The sequence below is a fragment of the Scyliorhinus canicula genome, chromosome 6 (genome assembly GCF_902713615.1).
Source record: "Scyliorhinus canicula chromosome 6, sScyCan1.1, whole genome shotgun sequence".
Lineage (NCBI taxonomy): Eukaryota > Metazoa > Chordata > Chondrichthyes > Carcharhiniformes > Scyliorhinidae > Scyliorhinus > Scyliorhinus canicula.
The window spans coordinates 157473-171171 of record NC_052151.1 but is presented as its reverse complement, the minus strand read 5'-3'; the positions used below and the strand labels follow the sequence as shown (position 1 = coordinate 171171).

General features: G+C 55.0%; 1 protein-coding gene across 1 annotated transcript in view; it reads left to right on the top strand.

The window, feature by feature from the left end:
• Positions 1-13699, top strand: part of LOC119966901 (tau-tubulin kinase 1-like) — a 57647-nt gene that overhangs the window by 33701 nt on the left and 10247 nt on the right. The window contains exon 5 of the mRNA XM_038798857.1: positions 7803-7957. Within this exon, the coding sequence (XP_038654785.1) occupies positions 7803-7957 (155 nt within the window). The remainder of the gene's footprint in view (positions 1-7802; positions 7958-13699) is intronic.

The following is a 13699-nucleotide window of genomic DNA, read 5'->3' as shown; positions in this document are numbered from 1 at the left end:
TCCCCATCCCTGCCCAGCTCCAAGAACACCCGTCTCACCCTTGGAGTCCCGTGTGCCCACGAAACCCCGTAATGCTCCTGTTACCCTGCCTGAAAAAGGCCTTTGGGATAAGGATGGGGAGGCACTGGAACAGGAACAGAAACCTCGGGAGCACCGTCATCTTGACTGACTGCACCCTACCCGCCAGAGACAGTGGCAGCATGTCCCACCTCTTAAACTCCTCCTCCATTTGCTCCACCAGCCTTGTGAGGTTTAGCTTATGCAAGGCCCCCCAGCTCCTGGCCACCTAGACCCCCCAAGTATCTGAAGCTCCTCTCCGCCCTTTTCAGTGGGAGCCTACCAATCCCCCCCTCCTGGTCCCCCGGGTGTACCACAAACAGCTCGCTTTTCCCAAAGTTAAGCTTATACCCTGAGAAATCCCCAAATTTCCGGAAAATCCCCATCACCATCGGCATTCCCCCCACCGGGTCCGCCACATACAACAATAGGTCATCCGCATAGAGCGACACTCGGTGCTCCTCCCCACCTCGGACCAGCCCCCTCCAATCCCCCGACTCCCTCAGCGCCATAGCCAGGGGTTCAATTGCCAGCGCAAAATGTAGGGGGGACAAGGGACACCCCTGCCTCGTCCCTCGGTATAGTCAAAAATACTCCGACCTCTTATTCGTGGCCACACTCGCCATTGGGGCCTCATACAATAGCCTCACCCAACTGACAAACCCCTCCCCAAACCCGAACCTTTCCAGCACCTCCCACAAATACCCCCACTCAACCCTATCAACGGCCTTCTCGCATCTAGCGCCACCACTATCTCCGCCTCCCCTTCCACCGCCGGCATCATAATAACGTTCAAGAGCCTCCGTACATTAGTGTTCAGCTGCCTCCCCTTCACAAACCCGTTTGATCCTTGTGGATAACCTGCGGCACACAATCTTCTATCCTCGTGGCTAAAATCTTAGCCAACAACTTGGCGTCCACATTCAGGAGTGAGATCGGCCTGTATGACCCACACTTCAGGGGATCCTTGTCTCGCTTAAGGATCCAGGAGATCAGCGCCCGAGACATCGTCAGGGGCAAAGCCCCCCCCCCCCGCCTCGTTGAAGGGCCTAACTAACAGGGGGCCCAGCAGGTCTGCATACGCCTTGTAAATTTCAACCGGGACCCCCCCCCCCACGCACACACAAGCCCTGTGGTGACGGGAGCAGCACCAGGATGTCCCGAGCTTCGGACCGACACACAGGCAGTGCAGCTTTATCCCATCGTCTCCCTCTTGGAAGAGGAACAGGAGAATGTTTCAGCAGCTTCCTTCCTGATTCAGCAGCCCTCACCAGGATTCCCTCTGCTCATCCCACCTGGGGAAAGGGATGCAAAAGGTGCCCTAAAAATAGTCTGTTCCATATCCAACTTGGCTGGAAAACCACATCCAGCAGCTCATCTACCTGGGGTCAGAAAATTAAAGCTGACCTGAATTTTGGAACCTGAAATGTACGAACCTCATGGATAACGAGCAGAACATCTCCTTTTTAAAAATTTGTTCATGGGACATGGACGTCACAGGCTGTGCCAGCGTTTATTGTCCTCCCCCAATTACCCTTCACGGGGCAGTTAAGAGTCAACCACATAGCTGTGGGTCTGGAGTCACATGTAGGCCGGACCAGTTAAGGACGGGATTGGATTGGATTGGATTTGTTTATTGTCACGTGTACCGAGGTACAGTGAAAAGTATTTTTCTGCGAGCAGCTCAACAGATCATTCAGTACATGGGAAGAAAAGGGAATAAAAGAAAATACATAATAGGGCAACACAAGGTACACAATGTAACTACATAAGCATTGGCATTGGATGAAGCATACAGGGTGTAGTGTTAATGAGGTCAGTCCATAAGAGGGTCATTTAGGAGTCTGGTGACAGTGGGGAAGAAGCTGTTTTTCAGTCTGTTCGTGCGTGTTCTCAGACTTCTGAATCTCCTGCCCGATGGAAGAAGTTGGAAAAGTGAGTAAGCCGGGTGGGAGGGATCCTTGATTATGCTGCCCGCTTTCCCCAGGCAGCGGGAGGTGTAGATTGAATCAATGGATGGGAGGCAGGTCCGTGTGATGGACTGGGCGGTATTCACGACTCTCTGAAGTTCCTTGCGGTCCTGGGCCGAGCAGTTGCCATACCAAGCTGTGATGCAGCCAGATAGGATGCTTTCTATGGTGCATCTGTAAAAGTTGGTAAGGGTTAATGTGGACATGCCGAATTTCCTTAGTTTCCTGAGGAAGTATAGGCGCTGTTGTGCTTTCTTGGTGATAGCGTCGACGTGGGTGGACCAGGACAGATTTTTGGAGATGTGCACCCCTAGGAATTTGAAACTGCTAACCATCTCCACCTCGGCCCCGTTGATGCTGACAGGGGTAAGGACGGCAGATTTCCTTCCCGAAGGGGCATTAGTGAACCAGGTGGGTTTTTACGACAATCGACAATGGTTTCAGGGTTCTCATTCGACTTTTAATCCCAGATTTTTATTGAATTCAAATTCCACCATCTGCACAACCTGTGACCCCAGCGCAGTTACTCTGGGTCCGCTGACAATACCACTATGGCACCACCTCGCCGGTCCGGAGAACTGTCCGAGTTACCCGTGAACTGAAGCACTTCAACATTGACTTGACTGCCCAACCGGAGACCTGCAGAGCAGCTTAGGGAAGGTGGGGGTGGTTACACTTTCATCAGGAGAGGAAAACCAGGGACTCAGCCCAGAACACATGGAATACGTTTTGTCATCAAGAACAGACTCGTCAACCAACTATCAGAGCTCCCTGCTGGCATCAACGAGCGCCTCATGACCCCCCCCCCCCCCCCCCCACCCAACCCCCCGTCTACAACTTGCCAAGAACCAGCAGGCAATGTTCGTGAGTGCCCACGTACCAACCCTTGATGCCAATAATGAGTCCAAAGGAGGCTTCAACTCCACCCTTGACACCATCCTCTCCAATATTCCGAAGGAAGATAAGATTATCCTCCTTGGGGACTTCAACGCCAGGGTTGGAAAGGATTCAAAAATCTGGGAAGGAACCATCGGAGAGAAAAGTGTTGGGAAATGCAACTCCAATTGAGTTTCCCTGCTCAACAAATGCACAGAACCCCAGCTTCTCATCACTATCACGCTGTTCTTCCAAAAAGGCAACTTCAAGACTTCCTGGAAACATCCCCGATCAAAGCACTGGCACAGGATCCACTTTGCGATCTTCTGATCCCGAGACCACTCATCACCAAAGTGATAACGAGAGCAGGTGACGGCTGGACAGACCAGCGGCACATCTACTCCTCAGCGGAAGATGAAGAAACCGCTCAGAAAAAAGATCAACGTTGAGTGGTTTCAAGAGCCAGGCATGTGAGTGAGGATCCAACAATGTCATCACCAAAATCCCCACCATGTCCATTCTAATGGAGTGGAGGAAAACTGGAAGAGGTGCAGACAGTCATCACCTCAAACTGTGAAGAAACCATCGGGCGACAAGACCAGGAAAGACTAGTTCGATGGGAATGACCACACCATCCAATTAGAATCATAGAATTTACAGTGCGGAAGGAGGCCATTCGGCCCATCGAGTCTGCACCGGCCCTTGGAAAGTGCACCCTACCCAAGCCCACACCTCCACCCTATCCCCGCAACCCAGTAACCCTACCTGACCTTGTTTTGGACACCAAGGGCAATCTAGCATGGCCAATCCACCCAACTGGCACATCTTTGGACTGTGGGAGGAAACCGGAGCACCCGGAGGAAACCCACGCACGCACGTGGAGGATGTGCAGACTCCACACAGACAGTGACCCAAGCCGGGAATCGAACCTGGAATTCTGTAGCTGTGACGCGACAGTGCTAACCACTGTGCTGCCCCTGTTCGCAGGCTAAATCTTTTTTAACTAGACTACTTTGAGAGAAACTTCTAGCCCGTTCACAGACAGATCTTTAACTGAAATCCAAAGTTCAACACCTGAATGCTTCAGCCCCTGGCTCCTTCCATTAACTACATCATCTTACTAAACTAAACACAATGCCCCTAGTTACCTACTCCCCAGCAATACGAAAATATGGCTTCATTTTCCAAAGCCTTTCAATGCTAAACACTGCTCATTACCGAACACCACTAATGCGCTATAAGATACATATTTTACATTTAAGCATGCAATTGTAACATGAATAGAGTCAATTTCAGTCTTTCTTTTCCACCTTCGAACGTTCCAATCTTCTGTCATTTCAAAGTCGTGAAAACACATCTAGAAATGGAAGGAACTCATCATTGACAAGAAGAGGAAAGCTCTCCGCACCTGGCAAAACAACATAACCAATAAGGCAAAGAGGAAAGTTCCATTAATTCGCCAAGACGGAGGTACAAAGAAGAACTAGGGAAATATAGAGCCAATGGTGGACTGAGAAAGCTAAGGAGCTGCAACTCCTCGCTGACGAGCAGGACACTGGGGCTTCTTCAGTGCCCCTAAGGCAATTACCCGAGGCCTCAAACCGGAGTAAGGATGGAACCCTGTTTAGCGATAGAAAACGTCAGCCTTCAATGGAGAGAACACTTCCAAACCGTGACACAACCATAAATCGCCCAACTCCTCGTCAAAGATGATCTTGGGCTCCCACCAAGTGTGGACAACGTTGAAACCGCCATTAAACACATGAAGAATGGAAAAGCCGCAGGAGTGGATGGGAACCCAGGGAAGAAATTCCTGCCGACATCAGGGATGCTGTCATCGCCACCATCTTCAAGAAAGGAGACAAAGCGGCTGTGGGACCACCCGAGTAATGTCCAGAGAAATCCATCAGTGTCCTCAGACTCCTCCATCACAAGATGCCTGTGACAATCCTCACCAACGGAAATAAGACAGAAACTTTTGAAGTGAGGTGAGAGTGACTGCCCTTTGATATCAAGGCAGCATTTGACCGAGTGCGGCATCATGGAGCCTGAGCTAAACTGGAACCAATGGGAATCAGGGGGAAACGCTCCGCTGGTTGGGGTCATACCCGGCACAAAGGGAGATGGTTGTGGTGGTTGGAGGTCAATCATCTCAGCTCCAGGACATCACTGCAGGAGTTCCTCAGGGTAGTGTCCTCGGCCCCAACCATCTTCAGCTGCTTCATCAATGACCTCCCTTCCATCATAAGGTCAGAAGTGGAGATGCTTGCGGCTGACTGCACAATGTTCAGCACCATTCACAACTCCTCAGATAATGAAGCAGTCCCTGTCCAAATGCAGCAAGACCTGGACAATATCCAGGCTTGGGGCTGACAAGCGGTAAGTTACATTCACACCACACAAGCCCCAGGCAATGACCATCTCCTACAAGAGAGGATCTAACCATCGCCCCTTGACATTCAACGGCATTACCATCGCTGAATCCCCCACAGTCACCATCCTGGGGGTTACCATTGATCAGAAACTGAGCTGGACCCAGCCATATTAATACTGTGGCTACCAGGGCAGGTCAAAGGCTAGGAATCCTACAGTGAGTAACTCACCTCCTGACTCCCCCAAAGCCTGTCCACTATAAGTCAGGAGTGTAATGGAATACTCTCCACTTGCCTGGGTGAGTGCAGCTCCAACAACATTCAAGAAGCTCAACACCATCCAGGATAAAGCAGCCCCGCTTGATTGCTCCCCTTCCACAGACATTACTCCCTCCACCACTGATGAACAGTGGCAGCCGTGTGTACCATCTACAAGATTCACTGCAGTAACTCACCAAGGGCTCCTCAGACAGCACCTTCCAAACCCATGGCCTCTACCATCTAGAAGGACAAGAGCAGCAGATACCTGGGAATCCCACCACCTGGAGGTTCCCCTCCAAGCCACTCACCACCCTGACTTGGAAATAGATTGCCGTTCCTTCACTGTCGCTGGGGCAACATCCTGGAACTCCCTCCCTAACAGCACAGTGGGTGTACCTACACCTCAGGGACTACAGCGGGGCAACACCACCACCTTCTTGAATAGCTGCAGTCCTTGAGTTGAGTTGACCCACAGAACACATGACCAGAACACAGAGTTTCTTAGGTGGACAATCATACTTGTTAGTGAAGGGTCGGCAAGAAGACATCAATATCTGTCACCATTGGTGCTGAAGATTCATCAGAAACTGGATCTGAATTAGTCTCCCTCTTCTTCAAGTGCTCTTGTTCTCTTGAACTGGAATGTCATCTCGATGACATTGTACACCATTTAGCGCTCTCAGAATTTGATCTGTGTTCTCTGAAGCAGCAGATGTTATTCCAAATGGAATTCTCCTGCATTGGAACAGGCCTCCGTGCGTCACAGTAGTGAGCAGTAGCTGTAATTCTGCAGCCACATTCATTTGGAAATACGCCTGAGATAGATCAATTTTATGAAATTTCTGTGCTCCAGAAAGTCCAGCAAACAAGTCTTGAATCAGCAACAGTGGATAGTGATCTGTGCACAATACCCAGTCTATTGCCTGAAAATATCCACATATCCTAACTGAACCATCTGGTTTTAGTACAGGAACGTTTGGTGCAGCCCAATCACTTGTAGTAACTGCTTCAGTAACTACTGTTTGGACTAGTCTTTCTCATCCACCTCAGCCTGAAGGTGGACAGTCCGGTTCTGGCTTTGAAACGTTTTGACATCCAGTTTGGCCGAATTCTGAGTTGGACTTCAACTGCTGTCATTGAGCCCATAAGTCTTCAAACATCTTTTTATACTTTTCCACCTGTGGTTGCAGGTCAGTCGATTCACCGCTCCCCTGTTTGATTTTTTCCAATCATGCTCTGCTGAGTAAAGCAGGACAACGTGGACAGGTACCTCTGCTGTTTATCCTTTTACTTTCACCGTAATGTATCCTTTTAGTGGTACGACCTCTTCGGAAGAGGATAACCTTTAATGGTTCTGAAGGATAACCTTTAATGGTTTGAATGGCACCTGCTTTAACTCCTGGTTATAGATTGTCTCCGGTATCAGTGATACAGCCGCTCCTGAATCCACTTCCATTTTGACTTGGCTACCTTTGGCAATTGGGCTCTTTTTGCACTGATTTTCTCTACTCCAGCCATTTTCCCGCTAAGTGTCCAACTTGCACACATCGATGACACAGTTCTCCTCTTGCAGACTTGTTTTTGGCGGTCTCCGACTTGTGGATCTTCACTCCAGCTCCTATCTGTGAAGCTTCTTGTGCTGCTACCCTATTGGCGTGGCAACGTCTACAGCTGATTGAGGAGTACTTTCATTAAAGAGCTTTCTCCATCACCTCCCACAAATTCGGAAAGGCGTGCTGGTGAGGTGAATTGGACATTCTGAATTATCCCTCAGTGTACCCGAACAGGCTCTATCCCAGACCAGCCCTGTCCCCGCATGCCCGCACCCCCAACTGGCCCTGCCCATGATCTGCCGCACCCCGACCAGCCCACCCACAGTCAGCCATGCCCGTGATCGGCTTCAGCTGGTGCTGCCCATGTTCTGCTCCACCCCAACCGGTCCTGCCCCTGGCAGGCCCCGCCCACAGTCAGCCCCGCCCCTGGCAGGCCCCACCCACAGTCAGCCCCGCCCCTGCCTTGACCAGCCTCTCCCTGGCTCTCTCATCCCCCCCCTTCCTCACTCCGCCCGCCACTGGAGCCCTTTTCTATCCCCTCCCCCTGTCCCCAGACACCTGACTCAGAGGAACAGGTTGAGGGGGGAGGCTGATTTTGCGGGAGGGCGGGGGATGTCTTGGGTGGTTGTGAGGGGAGGGTGTTTGGGAAGGTTTATAAAGGTTTGCCGCTGTGCCTCCATGCTGATTGCCCTCCCTCCCTTTCATCTCTACAGTTGATAATGTCAGTATTAGAGAATAGCAGCAAAGAGCGCAACATCACTGAGAACGAGGCCTTCGACTGGGAGAAAGGCGGCACTGATATTCTACTGTCCACCAGCACTCCGACACAGGCCCAACTGCACACCAAGCAGACAGCCGCCATGTTTGGGTGAGTCCGGGGGGGGGGGGGGGCTTTGAGCAGGGGGAGACTGTGGGCAGAGGGTGGCATGCGGCTGGGTTGGTGAGCAGGGCGTGGGGGAGTCACTGTGCGCGGGTGGGGGATGTTGGTTAGGTGGTTAGGCGGAGGTTGTGGGGTAGGGAGATGGTGTGGGGAAATTGGTGGCTGTGGGAGGGGAGCTGGCTGTGGGGGGGGGGGTGGATGGGTTGGGATTTGGGATATTGAATGGCTGGGGGAGCTGTCAATCTGTGGGGTGGGGTCTCTCTGTCTGGGGGTGGGGTCTCGCTCTCTCTATCTGGGGGCGGGGTCTCTGTCTGGGGGTGGGGTCTCTCTCTCTATCTAGGGGTGGGGTCACTCTCTCTATCTGGGGGGTGGTGTCTCTCTGTCTGGGGGTGGGGTCTCTCTGTCTGGGGGTGGGGTCCCTCTGTCTGGGGGTGGAGTCTCTCTGCCTGGGGTGGGGTCTCTCTGTCTGGGGGTGGGGTCTCTCTGTCTGGGGGTGGGGTCTCTCTCTCTCTACCTAGGGGTGGGGTCTCTCTCTCTCTCTATCTGGGGGCGGAGTCTCTATATGGGGGCGGGGTCTCTATCTGGGGGCGGGGTCTCTCTCTCTCTATCTGGGGGTGGGTCTCTATCTCTCTCTATCTGGGGTGGGGTTTCTATCTCTCTCTATCTGGGGGTGGGGTCTCTCCCTCTCTATCTGGGGGCGGGGTCTCTCTCTCTATCTGGGGGTGGGGTCTCTATCTCTCTATCTGGGGGTGGGTCTCTATCTCTCTCTATCTGGGGGTGGGGTCTCTATCTCTCTATCTGGGGGCGGGGTCTCTCTGTCTGGGGTGGGGTCTCTCTGTCTGGGGGTGGGGGTCTCTCTCTCTCTACCTAGGGGTGGGGTCTCTCCCTCTCTATCTGGGGGGCGGGGTCTCTCTCTCTATCTGGGGGTGGGTCTCTCTCTCTCTCTCTATCTGGGGGCGGGGTCTCTCTCTCTCTATCTGGGGTGGGGTCTCTCTCTGGGGGGTGGGGTCTCTCTCTCTCTCTATCTGGGGCGGGGTCTCTCTCTATCTGGGGGTGGGGTCTCTATCTGGGGGTGGGGTCTCTCTCTCTCTATCTGGGGGTAGGGTCTCTATCTGGGTGTGGGGTCTCTCTCTCTATCTGGGGGTGGGGTCACTCTATCTGGGGGTGGGGTCTCTCTCTCTCTATCTGGGGGTGGGGTCTCTCTCTCTCTATCTGGGGGTGGGGTCTCTCTCTCTCTCTCTGGGGGTGGGGTCACTCTATCTGGGGGTGGGGTCACTCTCTCTCTCTCTCTATCTGGGGGTGGGGTCTCTCTCTCTCTCTATCTGGGGGTGGGGTCTCTCTCTCTATCTGGGGGTGGGATCTCTCTATCTGGGGGTGGGGTCTCTCTCTCTCTCTATCTGGGGTGGGATCTCTCTCTCTCTCTCTCTATCTGGGGGTAGGGTCTCTCTCTCTATCTGGGGGAGGGGTCTCTCTCTCTCTCTCTATCTGGGGTGGGATCTCTCTCTCTCTCTCTCTATCTGGGGGTGGAGGCTCCCTCTCTCTCTCTATCTGGGGTGGGATCTCTCTCTCTCTCTCTATCTGGGGGTGGGGTCTCTCTATCTGGGGGTGGGGTCTCTCTCTCTCTCTATCTGGTGGTGGGGTCTCTCTCTATCTATCTGGGGGTGGGGTCTCTCTCTCTCTCTCGCGATCTGGGGGTGGGGTCTCTCTCTCTATCTGGGGGTGGGATCTCTCTCTCTCTATCTGGTGGTGGAGTCTCTCTCTCTCTATAGAACATAGAACAGTACAGCACAGAACAGGCCCTTCGGCCCTCAATGTTGTGCTGACCCATGATCACCCTACTCAAACCCACGTATCCACCCTATAACCCGTAACCCAACAACCCCCCCCTTAACCTTACTTTTATTAGGACACTACGGGCAATTTAGCATGGCCAATCCACCTAACCCACACATCTTTGGACTGTGGGAGGAAACCGGAGCACCCGGAGGAAACCCACGCACACACGGGGAGGACGTGCAGACTCCCGCACAGACAGTGACCCAGCCGGGAATCGAACCTGGGACCCTGGAGCTGTGAAGCATTTATGCTAACCACCATGCTACCCTGCTGCCCAATCTGGGGGTGGAGTCTCTCTCTCTCTATCGGGGGTGGGATCTCTCTATCTGGGGGTGGGGTCTCTCTCTCTCTATCTGGGGGTGGGATCTCTCTATCTGGGGGTGGGGTCTCTCTCTATCTGGGGGTGGGGTCTCTCTCTCTATATCAGGGGCGGGGTCTCTCTCTCTCTCTATCTGGGGTGGGGTCACTCTATCTGGGGGTGGGGTCTCTCTCTCTCTCTATCTGGGGGCGGGGTCTCTCTATCTGGGGGTGGGGTCACTCTCTCTCTATCTGGGGGCGGGGTCTCTCCTCTATCTGGGACTGGGGTCTCTCCCCCTCTATCTGGGGCTGGGGTCTCTCCCCCTCTATCTGGGGGTGGGGTCTCTCCCTCTCTCTCTCTATCTGGGGGCGGGGTCTCTCTCTCTATCTGGGGGTGGGGTCTCTCTATCTGGGGGTGGGGTCTCTCTCTATCTGGGGGTGGGGTCTCTCTATCTGGGGGTGGGGTCTCTCTCTCTCTATCTGGGGGTGGGGTCTCTCTATCTGGGGGCGGGGTCTCTATCTGGGGGTGGGGTCTCTCTATCTGGGGGTGGGGTCTCTATCTGGGGGTGGGGTCTCTATCTGGGGGTGGGGTCTCTCTGTCGGGTTGGGGTCTCTCTGTCTGGGGGTGGGGTCTCTCTGTCTGGGGGGGGGGGGGGTCTCTCTCTCTCTCTATCTGGGGTGGGGTCTCTCTCTCTCTCTCTATCTGGGGATGGGGTCTCTCTATCTGGGGGTGGGGTCTCTCTGTCTGGGGGCGGGGTCTCTGTCTGGGGGTGGGGTCTCTGTCTGGGGGTGGGGTCTCTCTGTCTGGGGTGGGTCTCTCTGTCTGGGGGTGGGGTCTCTCTGTCTGGGGGTGGGGTCTCCCTCTCTCTATCTGGGGCTGGGGTCTCTCTCTCTCTCTCTATCTGGGGATGGGGTCTCTCTATCTGGGTGGGGTCTCTCTCTCTCTCTATCTGGGGATGGGGTCTCTCTATCTGGGGCTGGGGTCTCTCTCTCTCTATCTGGGGATGGGGTTTCTCTCTCTATCTGGGGATGGGGTCTCTCTATCTGGGGGCGGGGTCTCTCTCTCTCTATCTGGGGTGGGGTCTCTCTCTCTATCTGGGGGTGGGGTCTCTCTCACTCTCTATCTGGGGGGGGGTCTCTCTCTTTATCTGGGGGGGGGTCTGTCTATCTGTGGGCGGGGTCTCTCACTCTCTATCTGGGGCTGGTGTCTCTCTCTATCTTGGGGGGGGGTCTCTCTCTCTATCTGGGGTGGGGTCTCTCTCTATCTGGGGGTGGGGTCACTCTATCTGGGGGTGGGATCTCTCTGTCTGGGGGTGGGTCTCTCTCTCTGTCTGGGCGCGGGGTCTCTCTCTCTCTATCTGGGGGTGGGGTCACTCTATCTGGGGTGGGGGCTCTCTCTCTCTCTCTCTATCTAGGGGGTGGGGTCTCTCTCTCTCTCTATCTGGGGGGTGGGGTGTCTCTATCTCTATCTGGGGGTGGGGTCTCTCTATCTGGGGGTGGGGTCTCTCTCTCTCTCTCTCTATCTGGTGGTGGGGTCTCTCTCTCTCTCTCTATCTGGGGGCGGGGTCTCTCTATCTGGGGGCGGGGTCTCTCTCTCTCTATCTGGGGGTGGGGTCTCTCTCTCTCCCTCCATCTGGGCGCGGGTCTCTCTCTCTCTATCTGGGGGGGGTGGGGGTCTCTATCTGGGGGAGGGGTCTCTCTCTCTCTCTCTATCTGGGGTTGGGGTCTCTCTCTCTATCTGGGGTGGGGTCTCTATCTATCTGGGGGGTGGGGTCTCTCTCTCTCTATCTGGGGGTGGAGTCTCTCTCTATCTGGGGTGGGATCTCTCTATCTGGGGGTGGGGTCTCTCTCTCTCTATCTGGGGTGGAGTCTCTCTCTATCTGGGGGTGGGATCTCTCTTTCTGGGGGTGGTGTCTCTCTCTCTCTATCTGGCGGTGGGATCTCTCTATCTGGGGGTGGGGTCTCTGCTCTCTCTATCTGGGGGGTGGGATCTCTCTATCTGGTGGTGGGGTCTCTCTCTATCTGGGGGTGGGGTCTCTCTCTCTCTATATCGGGGGAGGGGTCTCTCTCTCTCTATCTGGGGGCGGGGTCTCTCTCTATCTGGGGGTGGGGTCTCTCTCTCTATCTGGGGGTGGGTCTCTCTCTCTCTATCTGGGGTGGGGTCTCTCTCTCTCTATCCGGGGGCGGAGGCTCTCTCTCTCTATCTGGGGGCGGGGTCTCTCTCTCTCTCTATCTGGGGGTGGGGTCTCTCATCTCTCTATCTGGGGCTGGGGTCTCTCCCCCTCTCTCTCTCTCTCTCTATCTGGGTGTGGGGTCTCTCATCTCTCTATCTGGGGCTGGGGTCTCTCCCCCTCTCTCTCTCTCTCTATCTGGGGGTGGGGTCTCTCCCTCTCTCTATCTGGGTGTGGGGTCTCTCATCTCTCTATCTGGGGGTGGGGTCTCTCCCCCTCTCTCTCTCTCTCTATCTGGGGGCGGGGTCTCTCTCTCTATCTGGGGGTGGGGTCTCTCTATCTGGGGGTGGGGTCTCTCCATCTGGGGGTGGGGTCTCTCCATCTGGGGGTGGGGTCTCTCCATCTGGGGGTGGGGTCTCTCCATCTGGGGGTGGGGTCTCTCCATCTGGGGGTGGGGTCTCTCTGTCTGGGGGTGGGGTCTCTCTATCTGGGGTGGGGTCTCTCTGTCTGGGGGTGGGGTCTCTCTGTCTGGGGGTGGGGTCTCTCTGTCTGGGGGTGGGATCTCTCTCTCTCTCTATCTGGGGGCGGGGTCTCTATCTGGGGGTGGGGTCTCTCTGTCTGGGGGTGGGGTCTCTCTGTCTGGGGGTGGGGTCTCTCTGTCTGGGTGGGGTCTCGCTCCCTCTATCTAGGGGCGGGGTCTCTCTCTCTCTCTCTCTATCTGGGGGCGGGGTCTCTCTCTCTCTATCTGGGGGCGGGGTCTCTCTCTCTCTATCTGGGGGCGGGTCTCTCACTCTCTATCTGGGGCTGGGGTCTCTCTCTCTCTATCTGGGGCGGGGTCTCTCCCTCTCTCTATCTGGGGGTGGGGTCTCTATCTGGGGGTGGGTCTCTCTCTATCTGGGGGCGGGGTCTCTCTCTCTCTATCTGGGGGCGGGGTCTCTCTCTCTATCTGGGGGCGGGTCTCTCTCTCTATCTGGGGCTGGGTCTCACCCCCTCTATCTGGGGCTGGGGTCTCTCCCCCTCTATCTGGGGGTGGGGTCTCTTCCTCTCTCTCTCTCTCTCTATCTGGGGGCGGGGCCTCTCTCTCTATCTGGGGGTGGGATCTCTCTATCTGGGGGTGGGATCTCTCTATCTGGGGGTGGGGTCTCTCTATCTGGGGGTGGGGTCTCTCTATCTGGGGGTGGGGTCTCTCTATCTGGGGGTGGGGTCTCTCTATCTGGGGGTGGGGTCTCTCTATCTGGGGGTGGGGTCTCTCTGTCGTGTTGGGGTCTGTCTGTCTGGGGGTGGGGTCTCTCTGTCTGGGGGTGGGGTCTCTCTGTCTGGGGGTGGGGTCTCTCTGTCTGGGGGTGGGGTCTCTCTCTCTCTATCTGGGGGTGGGATCTCTCTATCTGGGGGTGGGGTCTCTCTCTCTATCTGGGGGTGGGGTCTC